The following is a 25,037-nucleotide window of genomic DNA, read 5'->3' as shown; positions in this document are numbered from 1 at the left end:
TGCTATAAAGTGAATGACCAATTTATCTGGAGGAATGTTGGCCAGGATAGCAGAAGAAACTTCTTACTCTTTCAAGTTGTACTATGGGATATTTAATGCCTATCTGAATAGGCACACAGGACCTCAGGTTAACATCGAAGGACGACACCTGCAACAAAACAGCGCTCCACAGCATTGTACAGGAGTGTCAGCCTAATCTATGAGCCCAAAGTCCCAACAATGGGTTAAACCACAATATTCTGACCTGGATGCTAAGAGTACAACCAACTGACTCAAGTTGAAAATCATATCTCGGAACATGTCAGTGATCAGGGGGTGAGAAAACATTTAAAAACAAAAATAGTGATTGAATATTTTGATTTCAGGTTGACTTTGCAAACAGATTTGTTGGAGGTGGTGTCACACGTGCTGGCCTTGTGCAAGAAGAAATTCGCTTTTTGATCAATCCTGAGCTGATTGTCTCACGGCTGTTTACAGAAGTTCTAGACCACAATGAATGTCTCATTATTACAGGTTTGTTTCCTTTTCTTACCGAAGTCCCTTATTGAAGTTAATTGTTGCTCCTGAAGAGAATTTTGAAGTGCTTTACTTAAAAACTCATGACATTAAAATGAATTTGCTCTTGCTGAACATTTTCTCAAAAATTGTTACACAATACTTAATGAGCCAATTCTGCTAACTACTTTCCATATAAATGTCTTCATGACTATGTTAGGATTCTTCTCTTTGGTTTAAATTTTCCCACTGGTAGCATTCACTAATGTTGATTTCTATTTTTACTGTTAAAAAAAGTTCCACAATCTATCAGTTTCTCAATGTATGTATTTCAGGTATGATGATCATCTTCACTATGTGGTGTGTATGAGGTGGTTGTCTAATCTGTATATCATTAATATTATTAATGTGTATCTAAACACGTTAAGACACTACCCTCATGAAGAGTGCTATATAAATGCAAGTCGTTACTGTTTCCAAAGAACTATCTCATAGGGCATTGACTATGATTTGTAGATGGTGAAAGAACTATCTTATCTCATAGTTCTTTCACCTGGCAGCTTTACTGTTAGTTTAGCTGTTTACCCTAGGTCGTATGATTCGTGGCTAAAGCTTCTCAATCTTGACACATGATGAATTATATGAGAAAGAACAGTGAAAAAAATGCTCCAAAGACCTGCCAAATCACCAGATTTTGTCATAAGAATTGAGAGTTGTCACAAATAAAAATCAATTGCAGGCACAAATTGACATTCGATTTCAACTATGTCAAATAGAAGTGCTAAATTCATTTATCAGATTAAACTCTTGAAAGTTGCACCTGGTTGATTATTTTCATAAACCCGTAATTTCAAGAGGAGCAGTGATATACTTGATTGTTTTGTTTAAAAACTTGTAACATTTATACGTTTGTCTAAAGAACGGCAAAATCCAACAATTCCTGCATCTCTGAGCAGATGATGAGTACATAAGAACATAAGAATAAGGAGCAGGAGCAGGCCATTCGGCCCCTCGAGCCTGCCCCGCCATTCAATAAGATCATGGCTGATCTTCAGATCTAACTAATTACCTGCCCTATCCCCATATCCCCTAATCCCTCTTTTTTAAAAATCTATCAGTCCCAGCCTTGAAGTACAGTTTCAACAACTGCAACACAAAGTCATTCATAGCTGACCAGACCAATATCTAAAACTCATTTATTACTGGTTGTTCCCTGGAGGCTTTTAAACTGGCTGTTATTTTCAGTGTTAAGTGAAAAACTATGTGAGGATGGTAAACATGTGTGGCAATCAGTCATGAAGTGACTTTTTATCTCTAAGCCCGTTTCCAATAGATTCTGATAATCAACCCTGCTCTGCTGATTAAGGTACCTGATTAAAAGCTCGGTCTGATTATTCAAACTTTCTTCCAATTACAAGTTGAATTTATGAGGAAACTGACTTAGGAAACTAACTGGCACAATTAAGTGAGAATTGTATATACTGGACATAAAGTAGGATTGGAGCAGAATGAGTGAAGCACATATTAAATTGGAGAAATGTGTTCCTGTAAGTTTTAACTGAGCAAACTGTAACCGACTCAAACAAAAGCAGACTTTTTTCATTTTTTTAAAAACATGCTTTGTCCTGAGTTGATAGAGCAGCTTTGATTGTGAAAATGTATTGTGTTGCTTGTGTTGTGTAATTGGTTTGCGACACTAAGTTAATACTTTTTCTGACTGGTTTAACAATGTGTAATTTACTTTTACTCATTCAAGACTCTTTGAAGTAGACCAATATATATATATATAAAGACAAATTTATATGGTGTACTCTAACTAAATTAAAGAAACTTCTTCAAGATAGTGCCAAGTAATTGCATTTAAAAGATGACTTTCTTGTTGTTGTAAAACAGTTCAGTGAAATGGGGATGTTGGGATGACATGTCTTATAACCTGGTTGATGTTACTGAGATTAGAAATCACTACTTAAATTTAAAAAATCCACAGCCTTAGCTGAGATTTCATGAGTGGAAAACAACAACTTTCATTTATATAATGCCTTTCACAGAGGACAACATCTTTACAATTACAAGGTCAGACCGCCAAGCCGTGGAGAGGGAGGAGCAGTAGGTACCTAAAGGCCCAGTCAAAGATGTAGGTTTTAAGGCAGAACGTAAGAACATATAATAATATTATTAATCCTGGTATTTGATACAGTGCTTTATCATGTCGTTGAGACATCTCAAAGTGCTACCCAGGATTTTTATTGTGAAATAATAACAGTCATTATGTTTGGTATAATACCTTTCACACCAGGAAAAATGGAACTTGATCTATCATGGAATTCATATACACCGTTTCCTGATTGTAGTTAAGTGGCGACGCTTTCTTACAAAGTGGAAGAAAAATGCAGGCAGACAGGCATCCTGGGCTTCTTTCATGCATCACCTGGCAGCTGATCAAATAACGATTCGCAGTGTATTTTCTCAGCTGGGGAAGGTCCATGATGTAAAGCATCTATGGTTGGGAAAAGTGGAGAAGAAAATAAAATGTTAATAGAATATCCAAGAATCTAGGCAATAGAAAATTGAGGCACTTGGCCACTATGGATCACGGAAGACACTGCGTACTTGCAGGGGAGAGAGGATTGGTATGAAAACAACTTAGTAAAATAAAATGCCACATTTGTGCTAAATTATATCAATTGTATTAATATACAAAATAAAAGCTTGTTTCGATTAAATCAGCCACTGCATAGCTGAGAATTGTATAAAAACAAATTTCTTTTCGATATTTTGTAATGTTCCAACTCAGCAATTATGATTTTAACAAATGTTTTAGCACTTAGCATGTGAGACAATAAATTGAGCCTACAGACAACAGATAAAATTCAGCTTCTGAAATATAAATGGTTCAAAAGTGACATTGAAATCTTCTTGATCTTTCTCCAAATTCAGGGTATGTGTGTTCCAAGCTCAACAGCTATGGGTTGTGATGATTCACTCTTAGCAAAGTGACTTATATTATTGCTTTCTGTACTTACACAGGGATTTTCAATTCAGGCCCACTTAGTGTTATTGTCTGTCTACAGAATTAATAGTCATGGGGTTATTCTGGTGGCCCCTTAATGGAGAGGAATATTTCATTGCACTTGTTATTCAAAGTCCAGTACATTTATTTCCATTTCTGACTGCATAGGTCTCCTTAATGTCACGTCTGGCTGATATATTCATTATATTTAGTTATGATGCATCCAGACAGAAGCCTAATGGAAATAACCAAGTTGATAGATCTGAAGAAGGGGCCAAGTATAGAAAGCACATAATTACATTTCTTTCAGATTGTACTGTTTTTGGAGAACGTTAGAAGAAACATTTTGTGCTGTGGTGAATGTTATCCCATCAGGGAGATGAATATTATAAGACAGGATAGTTTGATGCAAATCTCAGGGTCAGGATGGTAGTTTTAATGAATTTTAGTGACTTAATTGGCATATCTCCAGATGGCAAGAGGTGGTATTTTAACTTTAACTTAAATGCTATTGCTATTCATTTTGCTTTTGCTGGAGGAAGATGATAGTCATATGAAGGTCAGCTTCAACTGAAAGATTAATGGTGTTCCCAGATTGTATTTTGAAAGTCTGATTATAGGTTGAACATCTGATTGCAAAAGTGACAAAATTAAACCTAATATTTCTGCACTCAACATTTTTTAAAGAGGATCTGTTTTGTCGTAAAGATGTATTTTTCAGATGTATTCAAACAGTTACTTTCAGTGCAGCATTTTTATATTATAAAATACTTCTGATGTTTCAATGCACTTAATTCAGAGGTTATCCTTGGAGGGAGCAGACAAAAAGGTCACTTACTTCATTTCCTTTTTTTTGCTATTGTTGCTGTTCACTTAACTCAGACATTTCTTTCAGCTTGTCAATATGTCAGAATTTTAAGAAGTAAAGTTCTGGTGGTATTTGAAGTCCACTGCCCACACCAGTAAATAAACATGAAGCTGATATCTGTTTCTTCTGTCATCATTAAATTGCTTTCTTTTATTCTGTCGGTTAAACAGCTGTGCTGGAACAAAAGTCTGTCATATTGCCTTTGAGTTTAGAATTATGTGTAGGAAAACAAGTAATTTCAAGATTGAACAATTAGAAAAGAATCATTGGAGTTCACTGATTAGAGATTCGTTGTTATGCACCATTTGAAATGTAATGCTGTTTATCAAAATGGCAGAAGGCTTTGTTGTGTGCACCAGACTTCTTTTTGGAGTTTTTTTTATTGTAAACATTGCTTTTTGAAGACATTTAATTGTCACTGTTTGTGATGAGAAGTTTGATTCTGACATCACACAAAGGGTTATGTGGCTTTGCATAAGTACAGTTAATGCAAATTGACCTTTTAAGTGAAAAGGAATATTTGATTAAGCACAGAAGCGAAGATTGGAATGTCTTTAAGGTTGTAATTCTGAAGCTGGTTGACTGGAGTACGATAAGATTGTTAAGAGTCAAAGAGTAGAGCATTATTTTATATTCATGCAGTTTAGTTTTATTTCAATAATAAAAATATTCTATGCATTCAATATGCTTTGTCGGATTTCCTGTTGGAAGAGAAAAGATAAAAGAAAATTATAGAATTTTTCTGGAGGGATGAGAGCGGATGGCCTTCTTCATCCAGACCGATCTTGAGAATTAAAATTTAGATTTAGCAATAAAACATTTTCAACTTTGGCAATTTACGTGGAGCCCAGATAAAATAATCCATGCATTTGATATAGGCTTTCAGGTCAGAAGGAAATCTCAAAGCACATGAAATATTCTCGATGGAGTGACTGTATATTTTGTGGGTGAACACACAGCCACCTTTGCACACACCATTGTACCACAAAACAGCCGTGAAGTGAATGAGCAATATTGTTTGAGGTGAATGATAACCAGGACACCGGGATCGCTTTCCCAGCAGTGGCTTGGGATCTTTAACGTCCAAGTGATCAGACAGTAGGAACATTGTTTTAAAGCAGCATTTCTCAAATGTGGCCAGAGCAGCCCCACCTACACTGCATGAGATCTGCATCATCTATTGACCTGCTTACCTAATAAAGAATAGTGATGTTGAAGAGGCCACCTAACTAAACTGAAATTAAATTGTAAATAGTTTCAATTTGTTCTCTTCATATGGCAGCATTAAAATCTAGAGAGTTCACTGAGAAAAAACAATTTTAATAAATCCACAGCTGCAATTAACATTTCCTTCAATGGCTCATGTGATTAGACAGCATTTTAGCAGCTCTCATGTAAATATAACCTGTAAGAGAATCATGCTAAAGGGTTTCAGTAATTAAATCTATAATTCTGATTGTTGATAGTGGGGGAAGGGACTAAAGTTAGCATCTTTCTCTTTCTGAGATGATGGTGAACAGTTTTGTAATTCATTAAACATTCCACCTTGCCGTCCACCTCACTGCCCTTAGACCTATCATTTCAACCACGCTTTCAGTCACTTTCCTTCCCCCACTCCCCTCATCAGCCTCCCCCACCCACTCAGCTCTACAATCAGTTATGTGAAGCACTTTGAGAAGTCATCCTGAAGTGAAAGCCGCTGTATAAATGTAAATTGTGGTTTGTATTGATATCTTACATGTGCACTTTCCAAAAGGGGTCACTGGAGAACAATTGGAAATGAAAAGCTCTGACTGATTTATTTTCTCTGAGGTCAGTAGTGCCATGCCTAGAACTGCCCTGGCTGGGATGAGCAAACTCAGCATCAACCAGAAATTAAACCAATCCTCTAGAATTTATGGCTATAATGGGTGTTTTTTTTTAACCAAACCATCAGTGAGACATTTTATATTTTGGGAATAAAATTAGTCAAATCTACATAAATTTAGAGATCAGAGTTGCCTGAGTCTCAGTATTAGTCAACAGCTTTAACATCACTTGGTATTATCAGTTTTTACTTGAAAGCAAAATATGCTTTTATGCTTTCCTTTTTCATGCAGTGATGGGAATGTGTGTGTGAGCTTGAACGTCAATGAGATAGATCTATGCTGTTGATAGATAATAACATTCCAAAACCATGATTAACATTTTTTATATCATTACTACTGGTTTATTGAGAAATTCTTTGTTCAATATGTAGTATAATCTGTTAATTTGCTGAATTGCCATGTGATGATGCGCTTAAATTTGTTGTAATATTCTCATTAAGAATCCTGCTGATAGTGTGAGAGCACAAACACTGAATACTATAATTTGTTTCTTTTTTATGACAGGGAAGTTTCAATAAGTATGAAATAAATATATAAGCTATGAAGGAAAAATGTAACTCAAAAAGATGAGATTCATTCCTGACACCAACTATGCATTTCTCTGAAATTATTTAAGATCGATATTCTTATTTTTATGGTAATGTTGACACATTCGGGTAATTCGGGGTGGTGAATTCAAGTTAACAGAGTTCAGTTTGATGATAGGAAAGAAAATTTGCTTATAAACTATCCAGAATTGCTTTTATCTAAAATTTTACTTGCAAGTCATATATGTGTACTTTGCAGGATAGATTCCGAAACATAATTACTACTTAAGGCCTGGAGCAAATTGGAATAGATAATTTCTAGTTAAGACATCTTGGGACATCTGAATATCTGTGATACTATTCTTGTATTTGATATAGGCAGGAGGTTGTCTCACACAGCACTTCTCACAGGAGTGACTGTATTTTGTGGGCTAAGGCAGCAACCAATTTACACACGTCAAAAAACCTGAAGTGGCCAATCTTACCTGAGGATTGTTGCTACTCCCTTCTCACGTTTTTTTGAACAGTGCCACAACACCTCTATTGTCCAGTGAATAGGCATACAGGGCCTTGTCTCACCTGAAACACTGCATCTCCAACAATGCAGCAGCCCAGTATTGAATTGAATTAGCAGCCTAGACTGTGAGTTCACAGTCCTGAAGTGGAGCATGAATCCACAACCTTCAGACAACGACAAAAACAACAACTTTCATTTATATAGGGCCCCTCGTGCAAGGTAGTGTCCCAGAGCTCTTAGACTTAGAGAGAAAGCTGCTATAAACTGTAGCCTGAAAACCTAGTGAAAAGTTGAAAAGTGAAATAGCACTAAAAAGAAAACCTCTTATCAACAAAAATGTTCCATTCAAAGGAATGTGAGAAGAGTGATCTTGTACATTTGGAACAAACCCAATCTTCAGTTAAATTTGTTCTTAAGGTTGCTGTGATGTTGATATGTCTGTTGTTCATAAAATGTTTTGTTATCTCTAATTGGTGTTCAGTTATATTATCCTATTTATAAACTTCTTTAAGGTTGGCAACGTAAATGGCAGTAGCATTGTAAACAAAATATCAGTTGATGTCATCTACAGTGCAATTTTTTTCAAAATGAATTTGTTCACATTGGATTTTGCACTAGTGAAAGGGTTATCAGCTGCAGTTTCTCATGTTCAAAGTACAGTATATCCTTATTTGTGTGCTGTTTTATTGTCACTGTTAATACAGCAACAAATATGGTATGCTACAGTTGCAGTATTGACAAATAAATCCCACAGTCACACGTACTCTCAATTTTCTTATCCAAAATCAGTTCTTATCTAAATTTGTCAGAATTATCCTTGCAAATCAGTGTTATTTTATGCCAAATAATTATGTGAACAGCAGTGAATCTTGTTATTTTTAACATTTGTGCAAGATGTTTTGCTTAAAAATCAGAGTATGGATGGAAATGAATTATTTATTTATTTTGTGCAGAAGAATAATCTAGTTCCATGTTGAAACTTACATTAATATCTGTCTCTTTTGTCCACAGCCAAACTCATTTTACAGAATCTCTGAATTAAATTTCTTTGTTGACTGATTTGATTGTTCAGAATCAAAATAATTTGGCTTTTCTCAGCAGGAGATTAAATGATTTTTCTGTTCTAGTCATTTTACTTTACTGTCTGGTAAAATTAAAGGAAAAAAACATCTAATTTTATTTCTAATCTATCATTTCAAATTATTTTGATATTTTAGGCACTGAGCAGTACAGCTCATATGAAGGCTATGCAGATACTTACAAGTGGGTTGGAATTTTCAATGACAAGACTCCAAGGTATTGGCATAAGATTGTTGTTTGGATTATTTAGATTAAATTTCCAGTTTCAGTTATTTCAGAATTGCATTGATTTTCTGATGGATTTTCTTCTTTTTAACAACCATTCAGGGAGCTCTGGTGTATGTTCTGCCATATGCAATATGTTCTGTCGGTGACACTTCAAGAAATTGGGTTAAAGGATAGGAGAGCTGTGATGTCATCAGTGGATATTTGAAGCAAAATTACCATTTTTAAATTCACTATTGCTTATAATTATAGATTTATTGTTTGCTTTTCTCAATCCTATTTTAAGTTTTGTGTGCTGCTTTAAGGTTCCTTCTGAAATGCCTGCTTTCAAGCTCTCTATGTAAGACCTTTGTTGCCTCCTCTGATTCCAGTTTCCTCTCCACCCCCAACTTGATGACACCTGCAAAAGTAACTAACTTGATAGAGAGGGTCTTCAAATACATGTCATTAATGCATACAAGGAACCAGAAGGGTCCAAGTACAGACCCCTTAAACACCCACTTAATGCCTCCCCACATTATGTCTCACCTCCCCTCACAACCAACCTCTGCTTCCTTCCCTATAAAACAATTCTGAATCTATTTCCACGTCTTCCGCTTGATACTCAGTGACCACAGTTTGTGAAGGAGTCTTTCAGGTGGTACTTTGTCAACTGGCTTTTGGAAATATCGAGACACAATGTCATTTGGCTTCCCACAGTCATGTTGGGCTGTCACCTTCTCAAAAAAGGGCCGCTGTGTTCTCACGGTGCCACTTAGGGGTACTGTACTAGGATTGTCTGATTTGCAGCAGGTATCTGTCCGTTTAAGCGGAAGCTCAGACCTGTGTTCATCAGTCATCTGAGTACCAACGTATGAAAAAAATAATATTTGAGTTTGATTCCAATTCCATTAAAAAACTTTTTTTTCCAACATACAGAGATACGTGGCAGAGACGTATGACCGAAATAGTTGCCATAGACGCAATGCCTTTTCGACGCTACTTAGATCAGTTCTTACCTTGCAATTTGCGGAGGGAACTTAATAAGGTGAGTATTTTATTCTTGCTGCTTTTGACAATTCGAATTTACCAAAATATTTACCGTCTTCTTAAAATTGTCGAATCATCATAATTTTAACATTTTATCAGCTGGTATATTCATGCCAAATATTTTGGAATGGCAACACGGTGGACAAATAGTAGAATTAATCAGCTGGTTTTATTGAAAATCTTTGCATTTAAAAGAACATAAGAAATCCTAGACAGAAAAAGACCAAGGTCCATCTAGTTTGCCTTCCACCTTCCTGGAAGTCGCATGCACATATGTCTCAAACTGCCTATGTACTATATCCCATAATGTTATTTCCTAAAAGAATCTAATCTGTGTTTGAAAGAATCAACACTTCGACACTAAAACATGTCAAACATCAGTAAAGTTTTTCATACAGTAACAATATAAACATCAACACTAAAACATCAGTAAAGTTTTACAGATAGTCACGGTATATGAAAAACTATTTTCTTGGTGAACTTGTACAATATTTAATTTTCAACCCAATTTATGATGTGAAGTCAAGATTTTGCATTTTTCTTACAAGCTGAGTAAAATTCCTAACGATTTTTTTGCAATCCTCAAATTGGGCACATGACCCTTTACTTTGGTACTGAGCAGTGGTCTGCATAATATGCTGTGGGAATTGTAATGACCATAGTGGACACTTTTTATGCAATTTTCCAGTACCAAATTAATCAGGCTGCAATCTGTCAAAATTGGAGAAAAGCCATGTTGATAGGATTTTTTAGATAGTGAATTGGGACCCAAAGTCCTGGTAGCGAAGTGATTACATATAAAGCAAGAAGTCTGAATTGACTTAATATGTCTTGTAACTTTCAGTTTGCTTGCAAAAAAAAGATTGGCATTGGAAATATGGACAACTTGGGATATAAATTGGGGGAGAAAATCAATCTAAGCCCTTGAGGGAAGCTAGTAATATCCAAATAAATGCAAAAGTTAGTTGTCTGGTAGCATAGCTGACTTGGATTTGTAGAATAGAGATTTGTGCTGGATGTTCTCCGCACTACAGTTTGCCTACAATTGCCCAGTTGTATCACACTGCTCACCTGTAAGAGGAATGGGCTTACTTGAACATTCCATGGCAATACCTTAGAACAGAATTATTTTTTATCCCCTACCATTGAGAATAAAAAGCCAATCTTTGTGCATACATTCATAACACTGTTCAAGTTACAAGTGCAAAATAAGCAAAAAATACATAGTTCTATTTTGTATAAGTGTTTGGGGACAGGAGTAAATATCCCCAAACATCATTCTCTAGCAATTTGCTCCCAAAACCTACACTACATCCACTGCATTTCTCTTGTCTACTTTATTGGTTACATCTTTCAAGAATTTAATATGGTTGGCCAAGCATAACCTTTCATCTGCTTGTTCAAAGAGCCAGCATAAAGGGCTGAATGGCCTTTGTTTAGGTTGTATTATTCTATGGTTCTATAATGGCCATGTACCATTCCCTGTAGTTGTCTTGGTGGGACATTTTCTATTGTGTCTCAAGACTTATTTTTTGAGAATATAATTGAATAAGAAATGAGAAGACCTGCTGTAATTCAGAGGTTTCTGTATAATTAAAACGTTTTTTTAACCAGTAAATGATGTTTATTGCAGTTATGTTGAGACCTATTGTGGCTGTGCCCAGGGGATGTTCTTCCAAAGCAGTGCAGTTAATTCACTGTAGCATCTTGTCCTCAGAAAATAAATTCCAACTTATGTATTTTGTATATTATATCTGAACAGAAAGGATGTTTTTGAGAATATGGAGGGTGTAGGTGCTGTCATATTTAAAAACACAACATATTAAACCTGCCTCATCTTGATGATGCTGAAATGAATCCTCAAAAATTACATCGTTCTTACTGCCTGATTCAATTTTCTATGTCATAAAATTGGACATTTGAAGCTAAGATACACATTCAAAAATATATTAGATGTCATAATACTGCCAGGGACATGTCAAACAAACTTTGTTCCCATCTTAATTTTTACTGGATGTGCACGAATTATAGAAAAGGTAATCCGGTACATTTCATGATGCTTATTTTGTGGTTTAACATCTGTGCTATGCCGCATATTGCTAGTTTATCGTGAAATTTGTAACATGTCAAAATAGGCAAAATAACATGTCAAAATAACCATGACCCGTTGTATTTCCCCGTAGCAGTGTCTTAAGGGTTTCTCAAAATAATTCTGGTGATATCAGTAATGTAAGGTCATAGAACTGAGCAAAGCAGAGCAATAAATATATGGAGTAATTTCTGGTCATTGGTAAATTTATACACCACTTTGGTCTATAATATTTCATTTATTGCACCACTTTAGTTCTATTGAGTTATCTCTGAAATGTTTGGTGGATCAGCCACTATATCCATTTCCAAATACTCTTATATTGTCATTTTAATTTCCAATGTGGCTTGAATCTGTGATGGGAGATTTGTAGGGTGGGGTTTCTGGAGGGATGAGATCGGATGGGCTGAATGGCTTTCTTCGTTCAAGCTAATCTTGTGTGTGATAACACCACAGCTATCTGAACCTTGTACATGATAGTAAATGTTTGTTTTGCATTCAACGATTCAAGTCTGCTGATTTTTATAACGGACCAGTATGGCTCTGTATAATATGACCATCTGTATAATATGACCACCAAGGAGGGTGGCCTCAATTTCAACATTCTATTGCCAAGCATGTCACCTTGGAGCCAACTGTGTGGTGTTGTAATCTTGTGTACTGAAGTGGGGCGGTTACCAAATAGGGTTTTAACTGCATACACTATAAAGTTAAAATGTTCCAAATAAGGCTACTATCTATATTCATTCTGAACTATTTCCAACTTGTTTTTTTTCTAGATCCAACCATCCATTTAGGAAGGATAGAGCAACTTTTCAAAAATTTTCATGGTCTGCAGTACAGTCAGTGATTAGTTGAAATTGGGTATATTGACAATCATAAATGTGACAAGGGGGATCAGAAAATCAAAATCTTGAGTGTGTGTATTCATGAGCTGACCTTCCCTTCGAGGGTTAAAAAGCAGTGGAATTGACATGGAGAAGTTCAGAACCATCTTATCACTCTGAAAAGCCTTATTTGCTATTATCCACATCACTAGTTTAATTTTTGGAAACAAAATTTGCAGTCAGTTGTATTTACTCATTTATGAACAGTTTTCAATACGCTACTCATTCCAACCCTGGGAATTATGTACTGCAGTGCAAATTCCAATCAGGCAGTCTTCAAATTGATGGACTGCTGTGCCATGAATTGGAAGAACATTTGGATTTTGTGATGGTGGTTGTTCTGCTGATTGTGACAGTGTAGATACCCATTCATGATCTGCATTACAGAGAAAGGCGTAAGGCAATTAGAAAAAGCAATTAGACATATGACTTGTGGTAATAGACAAAAATGTAATTTGTAAGTGAGGAACCTCAATGAGGAAACTCATTCTTCATTCCTTGGGTATAAAGGAATGTTGATTGATTGAGGAGGAGTGGCATTATATCTGTTAGGTCTGTCTTCTGCATTTCTGTCCGGCCCCCATCCCATGAAGATGTTTTAATATTTTGAATGGAAAACTATTTATTGTTCTTTTTCTGCATCATCCTGAAACTGAGTCTTCAAGATTTTAAATAACGTCTCCTTTCAGTAAAATACAAAACTCAGTGCCTTTTTTACCAACTCTATTGTTAGCCAATGTGTGCTGCTTTGGAGAATTAGGTTCTGCTGTTAATATTGTTAGTCTTGGAAATTTAAGAACATTTAAAATAAGCTACAATGATTTTGACTTCAAGCATAATTTTTATCGATAAATAAACTTAGGAACCATATCTTAAGATGTCAGCAGCTTCACCAATAGACTCGTTTTTTTACAAATTTAACATTTTTTAAAATCAAGTTACAGGTAAAAACTAAATTCAAAGACATGCTATATATTAATAAAACATGTTGAAGTCCTTATACACAATAAATGTATTTCATAAACTTCAATAGCATATTAATTGAAAACTAAATCACTGGCCAAAACACATTTCAGCAGTGACAAACAGTTCAATTATATGAGAAGCTTTTGCATCTATGTTAAGAGAGATTTATTATTCACTAACAGTTTCATTTGTGAAGAGAATTGCTGATTATAACTAAATTTATCAGCATATTGTTCAATAGTAATTTGTGTTAGTGAAAATGTTTGAGTCTACAGATTTCACTTTCAATTAGCTAATGTAAACCTGAGTTTAATAAAATCATGGCGATCCTTGAGATGATTAAAAATCAACAGGCTGATGTGATAGAGCTGAGGTGCTGCAATGGTCAGCTGTGTGCTTCAAGTGCATCTCTTTTAAGGTGGGCTGAGATTTGTGGTTGCGAACTCACATTTCTATTTTCCTGTTAGGGTTAATATTTTGTTTGATTCTTTGGTTCTCACAAACGTACTCCAACTTCCATCAATTTAGCCCATAAGATTTGTGAATAGGCTTATGCAGTGTATATTCTTTTGTAATATTTTTAATCTCAGTATTATAATATTGACAGGGTTAGTCCTTTCTAAAAGTATAAAATAACATTTATTCGACAACTTAAATTACCCTTTTCTAACACTGTAATGTAACTGCCTTTGTAGTTCACTTTTCCAGTATTTAAGTCCAAAGGGGTCCAGATAACCTTAATGTCTATATTCTTTAATCAATTTACTCAAAGTGAAAAATGAAGCTTTTGGCAAGACCTGGATAGAATTAAACCAAACAGTCATCCCATTCGAGCCATACTTCCTGCACAGAAAGTTTAATGTTTAAGGTTCTGTCATATTTGTATTCAAAATTCTAGCAACAAATGTCAGAAACTGATAAATGAAGATGTAATCACTTTTCTGGTGCCTTACATAATGTTAATGATTTTCAAAACATTTCTGTGCAGAGGCTGAATTTGTTTCCGTACAGCTGGATCTATGAGAGACTCTTGCTTTGTGAATTAATGACTGTTGCTGCTTAAATCAAGTTAGATCACCTGGACTAAATTACTTCTGTGAGATAACCCATCAACATCCAAATAATATTCAGATAGCTATTAAACACACACATATATATCTTTCGTAAGAGAGAGGTATTTCTTGACCTTAATTTATAATACGATTGTATATTCAGAGTGAAATAAATGTGACAATGAATTTTGTAAGGTAGAAGCCTAACCAAAATACATCACATTATGCTTACATATGTCAACAAAGAATAACGTTTACAATAAGAGATGGTTTATTATTGAACCTACAGTATACATATTAGGTGGGTTGCTCTGCAAATTTTCAGAAACCTGAATTAAATGAATGATATTTAAATAGTACAAAATGTGGGGAGAACACGTTTACTTGATTGATGCAAACAATCCATTATTTTTAAAGACCCGTTGTTCTGTTGGGTAAATTGTGTAGTAAATGTGTTGGTAGATAAACATAAGGATTTATAGGTATGCTGGAATCTCAAAAACTCTCTTTAATACCAGAAATCCAAAGCGGTGAGTTAAAAGGAGTCACCTTATGATATCAATTTTATAGGAGTAGTTTTGCAACTCGTTTTTTCCCGCAATAAATAAATCTACAGATTGGATGGAGAAACATGGAAAAGTCTACCTTATACTGACAATAAATTCCTGTTTGAATACAGGTTTTCCACATTTGATTTTTGATTTCATTACGAATACCGAGTAAGACTCAGTTTCACAGTTTGTATTTTTTACTGCTTTAATTGCAAATGCAAAAAACTTAATTACGGTGAGTCTGAGGTTGGGTGTTAATTATGAAAGCCTGCTACCAGATGAGACATTTCCTTTTCTATCAGTGGTGGTGCTGAATATTGAGGAGAATGTCGGACAATATTGAAAGCTGCTTACTCTACAAGAGAATTTATTAGAGCTCTATATTATATTAGACCCACATTCCGTGCTGCAAAGAATAAGTGCAATAATGAGATTTAAAACAGATGTAGATGCTGTCTAGATGGCTTTCTCACATTACATTGCTATTTAGAATTTATGTTGCTGGAAATCTCTTAAAATGTCAAACAATGAAATGCAAAGGTATCAACTTAGAAATCAGATACTTACAGGGTCCTACAAATATGACAATGACAAAAGAGAACTTTAATGATGGTTAGGAAATGTTTGAATATTACTAGCAACATTTATTCTTCAGGATGCTGCCTATAAAACCATTCAGGGGGAAGTGAGAAGTTAGATTGTCTTCCCTCTTCTTATGCAGTTAACATTTTCATCAAGTATGAGATTTTGAGATGAAATTGTACATTCCATTATAAACATTCACTTCACAAACGAATGTTCTGTAACAACCAGGTGAAGGTTGGAGGGGGGTGCGAGGAGGGACATTTTTGTAAAATGGTGAGTGAGGAAATGCTGAAATGATAAACAGATAAAACTGAGGAAATTATAGCCTTGACCCATGGTTGTAGAAGAATCATAACTGGTACTGATTTTCAGTTCCGTGGCATTCAAGCATCATAAATCTTTGTCTCGAGATGATTGCACCTTGTTTCCATCTATGTGGCAATTTTTATCAGTTGAACAGTGCTGGTTGATGTGGTACTTGTGCTCAATGCCTGTAATTTAGATTAAAATGTCAGGAAATCCATAAAGGGGGCTGTGTTAGTTTAGCAGTTTGCCCTTTTTTGTTTATACTGCATCCCTCAACAAATGCTGACATGAAGCCACTTCTTAAAGAGCAGTGATTCAAACCATTTTTGTGTACAAGTCAGTGGGTTTAGCAAGCTATGTTTTTCGTAGTTTGTAAATCTAATTAAGATCATGAAAGTCTGTGCCTTAAGGTTGAACAAATTGTGCCATGGAGTATTATAAACATGGTTTGTGACGCAATTCTGAACTTCAAGTCTGTCTTTCATGGATGTGGGCATTATAATGTGGCCACTGATGGACATATTGTCGAACCATACCAAATATATAAATGGCAAGCTAATAATTAAAAAAAGTGACTTTGTAACAAAATGTTTTTGTAATTTCTGATACTGCCTATATTACTACTCGGTGCTACAATACCTGTTAATTCATGCTAGATACCCTCAGGTTGCCATTTCACCGCCAGCCTCATTGCCCTTTGACCAAGGTTGCTTTATCTTTTTACGACAGCTATCACACAAATAAATAGAAAACAGCATTTTATACTACTGATGCTGAATGCACAATAATCAGAAACAACAGACAGAGAAATTGGCACTGGGGTGCAGCACATTGGAGGAGCAATTCATGTCAGTTGAGGATCACGGCTTCAGTTTTCCCCCAGCCACTTAGTTGCTAATCAGACACATTGCTGTGAGGATGAGCAGAGCGGAAACTTAAGAAACAGAAAGCAGTGCGAAGAGGCATTAATAATCTATGAGGAAATAAAAGACACTTCAAAAATATGAGTTCAACAGAGCTTAGCCCCATTGAGACTAAGATCTACACAAAGCTGGTGCGCATTCAAGGCTTGTAACTACAGCTGTGCTGTTGTGTAAATGTTCATTCTTTGATTCCTTTTAATCTTGTGTCTTCAGCAGCTAGAAGCAGAAATCAGTTTCGTTTTAAAGACATTTTACCACTAATATAAGGAACCTGTGTGTCAGCTGAAATGACACACATTACTTGTACACTTTTAAATCTGAATCAGGCGTCACCCTAGCTCAGTTGGTAGCATTCTCGCCTATTGAGTCAGGAGGCTGTGGCTTCAAGACCCACCTCGGGACCTTGAACTCAGCATAATCCTGGCAGGGGTGTACTGCATTGTTGGAGGTACTATCCTTTAGATGAAACATTGAACTGAGGTTCCATCTGCCCGTTCAGGTGGACGTTAAAGATTCCATGGCATAATTCGAAAAGAGAAGGGAGGTTTTCCCAGTGTTCTTGCCAACAGTACCCCAAGTAAAATTGGTTACTCAACTGTTTATGGCACATTGCCTTATGCAAAATGTCTGCCGGAATCACCAACAAAAATATACGATCACTGCACTTTTAAGTGAATCCTGTGAAGTGCTTTGCAACAGCCTCCTAACATGAAAGGTGTTATATTTGGTCAAATGTAGTAAAGTGATGTGGCTGAACAAAATCAGTGATGATAAATAGTGCACATGTTTTCTTATTTGCCAATTAAGTACAATACATTAAATGAGCTAATATCTGCTTTTATTTGCTCAATCCAGGCCTATTGTGGCTTTGAACGGCCAAGTATTGACCCAAGGAACCTTTCAGCTGCAGCTACAGGGAACTGGGGCTGTGGAGCATTTGGTGGAGATGCCAGGTTAAAATGTAAGTAAACAAATGTTACAATTCTGACACTTAAATCAGTATCTTGGCTTTAAATGTTGCTTTTTCTTGGCTTTGCTCTCTCTTATTTGTTCCTTCGATATATTTTTTAAAAATCATCGAACGCCTGGTTTGGGCGGTGTTAGATTTTTTTTTCTTGCCTGCATATGTCATAAGTGTCTAGAAAGGAAATGAACATCTATTTGGGAAATTATTGTCTCATCGATTCCCATTGATTCTCTCAGGAGCTGAGCAAGTCCTGAGCAACTTCAAGACATTGGGATAAATTACATAAATTGACCTTAAAAGGGCAAAAAAATCAAGCTGGTAACATGCACAAAAGTTTTATACATGATGTGAATAAATTGTTCTCAAATAATGATGGTAGTGGTGGCATGCATCTTAACTCTGTTTAAAGAGGAGACATTCTGTCGATATTCATGACTGGAATTTCTTATGGATTGTTTGTATCCAGCCTGATGCATTTTTTTTTGCCTTCAATTGCTTAACTTATGGCCATCAATTGCAGCATAAAATGGATCAGCAATCTTTAAATCTAAAGTTATATGCTCTCTAAGTTGCATGTAGAAAGTTTAATTTATAAACAGTTGCAGCCAGCTTATCATGTTACAACAAAAACTGCTGGTTTTCAGCATTCCATGCACAGGCCCAATCAACTCACACACCATCCTAGTTTCTACAACTAATGAAAGTAACTTATGTGCTTTTGCTTTGTTTGTCTCTTGTGTTATTTTTAATATTCTCCTTCTGAGCTGCCTTTGTGTTCAGCGTATTGAACAACTGGAAGTCACCTTTATGAGATGACAGATGTAAAATTCAATGCAATCTGATTTTTTTCCAACATAATTTTATTCATTGATTTTGATAAATCAAGTGGCTGGATGTTTACAAGCAAAAAAACACTAGTCTGCAATTTAATGTGGCCAATTGCTATTATAACAAGAAATTAACTGGGTTACTCAGAACACTTCAAAACAAATCATTAGTGCTTTTCATTCATTAATCATTAGCCTGTTTCGAGCACTGTTGAAATATTTAGAGTCTTCGGAGCTCTGCTTTCATTCTCCAGTTTCTTAACTAGGTTTTGATCTACTGGGAGATGAAGTGTCTTTATCGTATCCCTTAATTACAGATAGAATTAGGAAACTAGCTGTGCTATGTAACTCTTGCGGTTACATAGTACAGCAGTAATGCTCACAATTTGGCTACTCAACACTTAATTTGTGTGCCCTGGGCAGTTATGCTGCTCCACATGTCTCTGATTTCCATCCTAATTGTGCAAGAGAGAAAGAAAATTTTGAAATTGTAACTCTCAATCGAAGTTTGTGAGCAGCCCCCAAATGCACCTTTGGGGGTGTTCCAATGTATTGCCTTTAACATGACTTGAGGCACCTACATGGAAATTATATTTGTACGAATTATCAATAAACAGTCTAATAAATACTAAATAGAATGAAAATACTTGTTGTAAGGAAATGGCAATAGGAAATGGTGTTATGATTTATTTTGTACAAATCGTAACAAGTATATGGTCCTTAAAAAGTAAAAAGTGACTTGCAGTGTGTGCATTAATCATCTCCTATCTCGGTCGCACCATTAAATAGAGGTGTTACTCAGTAAGAAGACAGAAAACCACCAAGAGAGGCATTCTTGGACTTCTACACCACTCAAGTGGCAAACAAAGTGACACACGGACGCTTAAGAGCAGGCATTACCCATCATTTTCTGTTGCAGCAGGTGCATGGCCAGTGAGAGAAAAAAGGAGAGAAACCGAAAAGTTAGTTAAGAAAGTAATCAGCTGGATAATACCCAACAACAACAACAACAAAATACACTTGGATAGCGCCCTTCATGTTGGAAAGACGTCCCAGGGCAATGGACAATCAGGCGTTTTGCATTTGGAGCTTAAATTAAACTTGAAGCTTAAATTAAACTGAAGTGCTACTTTCATTCTGTCAGGCAGAAAGCTCTGATTAGATTCCTTTGGTTGCATCAGAATTTTATATTTCAACCAGCAAACATTTCATGTAAGATTAACTGGAGTTTGAATTAGTTTACGTGAAACCAAACTGTATCAAACTGAAGTTCAGTAAGTTGCATTGGACAAGTGCTTAATCACCTGAAGATCCCCCTCCACTTCGGGGAAAAATCACAACTCTTTAACCTTTCATCAACATTTCTACGTGAATGGCATCACTCAGTTAGATTCTAAGCACCATTGTTTGTGCCCATCTGCCAAGCACACAGGTCACTGTTTTGCCAGCATGTTTTGTCTCAGTATTCCAGACACTAAATTGATGCTGGAATGATCGTTTATTTGTGTACATTTACTTCCTTCAGGAGGAAATAAATAAATTGTGTAGAAGCTATAATGCAGTGTGAGTTGCAGCTCGTGTATTGTCCCGCACCAGGCTTTGCGACCACATCACTCCCACCCTCGCTCGCCTCCACTGGCTTCCCATCCCCCAGAGGATCGAATTCAAGATCCTCATCCTCACCTACAACAACAACAACAACAACAACAAGATTCCATTTATAAAGCGCCTTTCACGTCAGGAGGACGTCCCAAGGCGCTGCACAGTTGGGTCATGACCCGAGCAGGGGGGAAATGGTCAGGGTGAGGGGAGGGAAGGGAGGGAGCGAGGAGGGGGGAAATGGTCAGGGTAAGGGGTGGGAAGGGAGCGAGCGAGGAGGGGGAAGAGAGTCGAGAGGGGAGCTGAAGGCTCGGTCAAAGAGAAAGGTTTTGAGACCGGCCTTGAAGGAGGAAAGGGAGGAAGCAAGGCGAAGGCACTGGGGGATAGAGTTCCAGAGCCTGGGGGCTGAGAGGCTGAAGGCCCGACCACCGATGGTAGGGCGGTTGGGGCGGGGGACGTGGAGCAGACCGGAGCCAGAGGAACGGAGGGTACGGGCAGGTAGGTAGGGGGATAGTAGGTCGGAGAGGTAGGAGGGAGCAAGGTCGTGAATGGCCTTGTAGGTGAGGATGAGGATCTTGAAATCAATCCTCTGGGGGATGGGGAGCCAGTGGAGGCGAGCGAGGGTGGGAGTGATGTGGTCCCGAAGCCTGGTGCGGGACAGTACACGAGCTGCAGAGTTCTGAATGACCTGCAGCTTGTGGAGGGAGGTGGCGGGAAGGCCGGCGAGGAGAGAGTTCCCATAGTCCAGCCTTGAGGTGACAAAGGCGTGGACCAGAGTTTCAGCAGCGTGAGGGGTGAGGTAATGCCGTAGTCTGGCGATGTTCCGGAGGTGATGGAAGGCGGTGCCAGTTGTGGTGCGGATGTGAGGGAGAAAGGACAGCTCAGGGTCGAACAAAACGCCGAGGTTCCTGACTGGCTTTGCGAGGTGGAGAGTGCAGCCTTGGATGCTGATGGTGTCAGCGCCTGAGGTGCGGAGGCGCTGACGTGAGCCAATTCACGGCCTCGCTCACTCCTACCTCTCTGACCTACTATCCCCCTACCTACCTGCCCGTACTCTCCGTTCTTCTGCCTCCGGTCTGCTCCACATCCCCCGCCCCAACCGTCCTACCATCGGTGGCCGGGTCTTCAGCCTCTCAACCCCTAGGCTCTGGAACTCCATCCCCCAGTGCCTTCGCCGCCTCCTCCCTTTCCTCCTTCAAGGCCGGTCTCAAGACCTTTCTCTTTGACCGTGCCTTCAGCTCCCCTCTCGACTCTCTACCCCCTTCTCGCTCCCTCCCTTCCCTCTGACCATTTCCCCCCTGCTCGGGTCCTGATCCAACTGTCCAGCGCCTTGGGACGTCCTCCCAACGTGAAAGGCGCTCTATAAATGAAATCTTGTTGTTGTTGTAACTGGATTATCAGAATAGGCTATATAGAATGAGAAAGGCGATTGGGACTGATAAGTTCATGGCTTTGTTTATACTCCATATAAACCTTCATCCTTCCTTATCTCCTCCCATGCCTCTCTATTTTATTTCCTTCTCCCTTGTGTGTGCATCAAGTTTACTTTTATGTATATTTTTGCTTTTTGTTGCTTCAAACACAGATACTGGCAGCGAGTTCCATTTTAATAGGTTTTAATTAATCCTATAACCTTAACTGTGCTACTCTGATAATGTGTATCAGCCTCAATAACAAAATAGCAGACATGTTGAATATTCAAAGGAGTGTTCTTTTCAGGGAAACTTCTATTTAACATAACAGTGAACTGAGAAGAGCAAATTACAAATCTAACACTAAGATGGATAACAGCAGCAACATCATTTGGAGGTCATTACTGGGCCTAAGGGACTCATTACCATCATTGCTAGCTGAGATTGGACCAGTAATGAGTGAACATCAGAGGATATTTTCTCTTTTATCGATTCAAGTAATATTATTGCTGTGTTCAAATAACTCATCAATCAGTTGTTACTATCCACAGCTTCCTTAGGCAGAAAATAACTAAATCACTTATTGTGCAGTTAGGTTTAAGCATTGAAGAATAACACATAGAACCATAATTTTGTTGTGGTGCATTTTAGGAAAGCGATATAAAGACAAATAGAACATGCACACTGTAGGATCAAACCAATGAGAGAGAGAGTGAGACGGTCAAACAAATGCTATCCACCTGCATTCACTAATCAACACCAAGGAGATAGATAGTTGTTGCACATCCAACCAATTCCAACCCCATCCTCCTCCCAGAGTCTGTTAATAGAGTTGGACAAGAGGCTCCTTGTATTCCAGAAGGTTAACCATTAACCTGGAGTGGGACAGGTGAGTAAGACTTGGTGCCCCTCTTCAGATTTCCCATTACAATCAAAAGAACTGCGAATCTTGTAACAAGCAGCCTTTGTAATGTTAAAAGCCGAACAACAAGTATGTTTGTAATTTTTTCTTGGAAAGAGGTACATTGATGTAGTTGTATGTTTGTTACAGCCTTGTTGCAGATGATGGCAGCAGCAGAGGCAGGACGGGATGTAGCTTATTTCACCTTCGGAGATCGAGAGCTGATGATCGAGATTCATGACATGCATAAATTTTTAACTGAGAAAGAGCAAACTGTTGGTAAGCATTAGCTCACCTCTAAAATATGTTTCATATATTTCTACCCAATGTTGTACAATTAAGCACAGGCTACTGTGGTATTGATATGCTATTTAATAATGGCTTGGTTCAAATCTATCATTCGATTCTGAAGACCATGAATTCTGCATTTGTCAGTTTTGTCACATGACAAGTGATAAAAGTCACAATGATACCATATAGACCAAAAGGTTTCAGTATGATTTCCAGTCAACCTGGATTAGCTGGACTTATTTGGGCACAACAGTTGCCTTAAGTACTTCCAAAGTAAGGATTGGAAAAAATCAGGCAGTATAACCTTTAACATCTTGCATACCATTTGTGATTTCAGTGTGTTCAGCAAATTCTGCAAATAATTGTTTCTCCCCGTTCTCTCGCAGGTCACATCTACAGACATTTGGAAAGATACTATAGTGAAGTCTGCAGATCCTGTTCCTTTTCACGACCAAATGTCAGACTCTACAACTTCATTTATGATTCTGTAGGCTCGTGCACAGATTCAACAGATGAGGATGAAGGTTGATATCTTTCAGCTCCACAGCATTGAAAGGCTTTTTTTTAAACTTCATTTTGGTTGAATTTCATTGTTCAACCCCCAGTTCTGCTGTTAAGAAATCTCGATATCATGAGCTCCATTTAAGAATAAGTAAATCTATCTTAAAACATTCCCCATTATCCTGAAAGAATATTCTGAAGTATTTGGTGCAGTAATGTCTATTAGTACCAGAAGCTTAAGTCTTCAAAATCTTCAGTATAAATGAATGATTTAAAACTCCAGGTATAATAATTAGATTTGTTTGCCCAGGGACTGACAGGACCAATGTTCTGTTACGTATATTCCAAAAATGCATATTCTGTTTCAAACTTTACACAATCATTATTTAGTTTGCATTATGTTTTGAAATTCACATTAATAATCAGTGTAATTATTCTAGCAGACTATCTGCTATATTCTGATGTTTTTTTGGGCGGTTCTATTTAAATTAAAGTTGAAATCGCAGCATGTTTCAAGCAAGGCTTCATTAATTTGTGATAGAAAATTAAAGATATACTTGTGAAGTTGATGAGCAAGCAATTTATTTTCTTGAGTTTCTATTTGAGAAAGAAAGTAATTTTTTTCAATTTTTGAAGGGCAGTTTGTTTAAAATATCTACCTGAAGACCTCAAGTGTATTCTTTCAATGGTAAAATAAAGTTTTGTAGGCATTTTCTGTGAGTACAATTGTACAATATCTATATCTTAACAACTGTCTGCTTTTAATATTCCACCTTGGGGAAACTTTCTGCCAATATGTAAAGTTTTTTTTAAGTTGGCTAATTAAAGCTTTGGTGTTCGATACAAATTAATGAAGTTATGTATGTTTCAACATTTATTACAAACAATGGAAACTCACAAGTCTAGTAAGTTTTGGATTTTAGTCACCATGAAATGGGAAAATATGACTTACGAGTTACGTTGATTAAGGTATACACATGATAGTTCCACTGTATTTAGGTTGATAATGATCATACTTTGAGCAGAAGAAAACTTGATTGTGTGCAGACTGAAAACAATTTATTTACTGAAGTCTCGAGATATGGCAGCAGAACAACAACAATTTACATTTATATAGTTGTGTATTCATGTCAGACGGAGACCATAGTGCTTCATGCAGTGGTGATGAGAAGTTAGAAGAGGAATATTTGGAAAGCATTTATAGTTGCTCCCATTTTCTCTTATCAAAACAAATCACTGGTAATAAAAAGATCCCCAAATATTATATGATAAGTCCAAGAGTGGGGATTAAAAATGCATTCTGCTAGGTATGGCAGAAATCTGCATTGACAGGCTATTTGGGGGAGGCGATTGACAGCTAATTTACTGATGCAATCTGTTCAATCTGTAACCTGAACAAACATGGTGAAAATCCAAGGTCGTCTTAAAGTAAGAAATCAGCCCAGAACCTATGTCAGAGTCCTTCAGACATGTGTACTACTGGTGTTCGAACCGATCTTATCTCATCTGACAAGAAGGTATGTCAGTGTTCAAGCTCTTTCCTTTCTTGCTGCCAAAGATT

At 37.1% G+C, this 25,037-nt stretch overlaps 1 protein-coding gene across 2 annotated transcripts in view; it reads left to right on the top strand.

Annotated features, from left to right (window-relative positions):
- Positions 1 to 24,331, top strand: part of parga (poly (ADP-ribose) glycohydrolase a) — a 79,753-nt gene extending 55,422 nt beyond the window's left edge. For both annotated transcript variants that reach the window (XM_007898354.2, XM_042336784.1), the window contains exons 14-19: positions 366 to 513; positions 8,503 to 8,581; positions 9,509 to 9,617; positions 17,834 to 17,939; positions 22,835 to 22,963; positions 23,362 to 24,331. In XM_007898354.2, the coding sequence (XP_007896545.1) occupies positions 366 to 513; positions 8,503 to 8,581; positions 9,509 to 9,617; positions 17,834 to 17,939; positions 22,835 to 22,963; positions 23,362 to 23,504 (714 nt within the window). In that variant the 3' untranslated portion in view covers positions 23,505 to 24,331. The remainder of the gene's footprint in view (positions 1 to 365; positions 514 to 8,502; positions 8,582 to 9,508; positions 9,618 to 17,833; positions 17,940 to 22,834; positions 22,964 to 23,361) is intronic.
- Positions 24,332 to 25,037: the final 706 nt, after the last annotated feature.

Source organism: Callorhinchus milii, unplaced genomic scaffold (genome assembly GCF_018977255.1).
Source record: "Callorhinchus milii isolate IMCB2004 unplaced genomic scaffold, IMCB_Cmil_1.0 Scaffold7, whole genome shotgun sequence".
Lineage (NCBI taxonomy): Eukaryota > Metazoa > Chordata > Chondrichthyes > Chimaeriformes > Callorhinchidae > Callorhinchus > Callorhinchus milii.
Note: the sequence above shows the minus strand (reverse complement) of the source record. Positions and strands in the feature narration are given on the sequence as shown.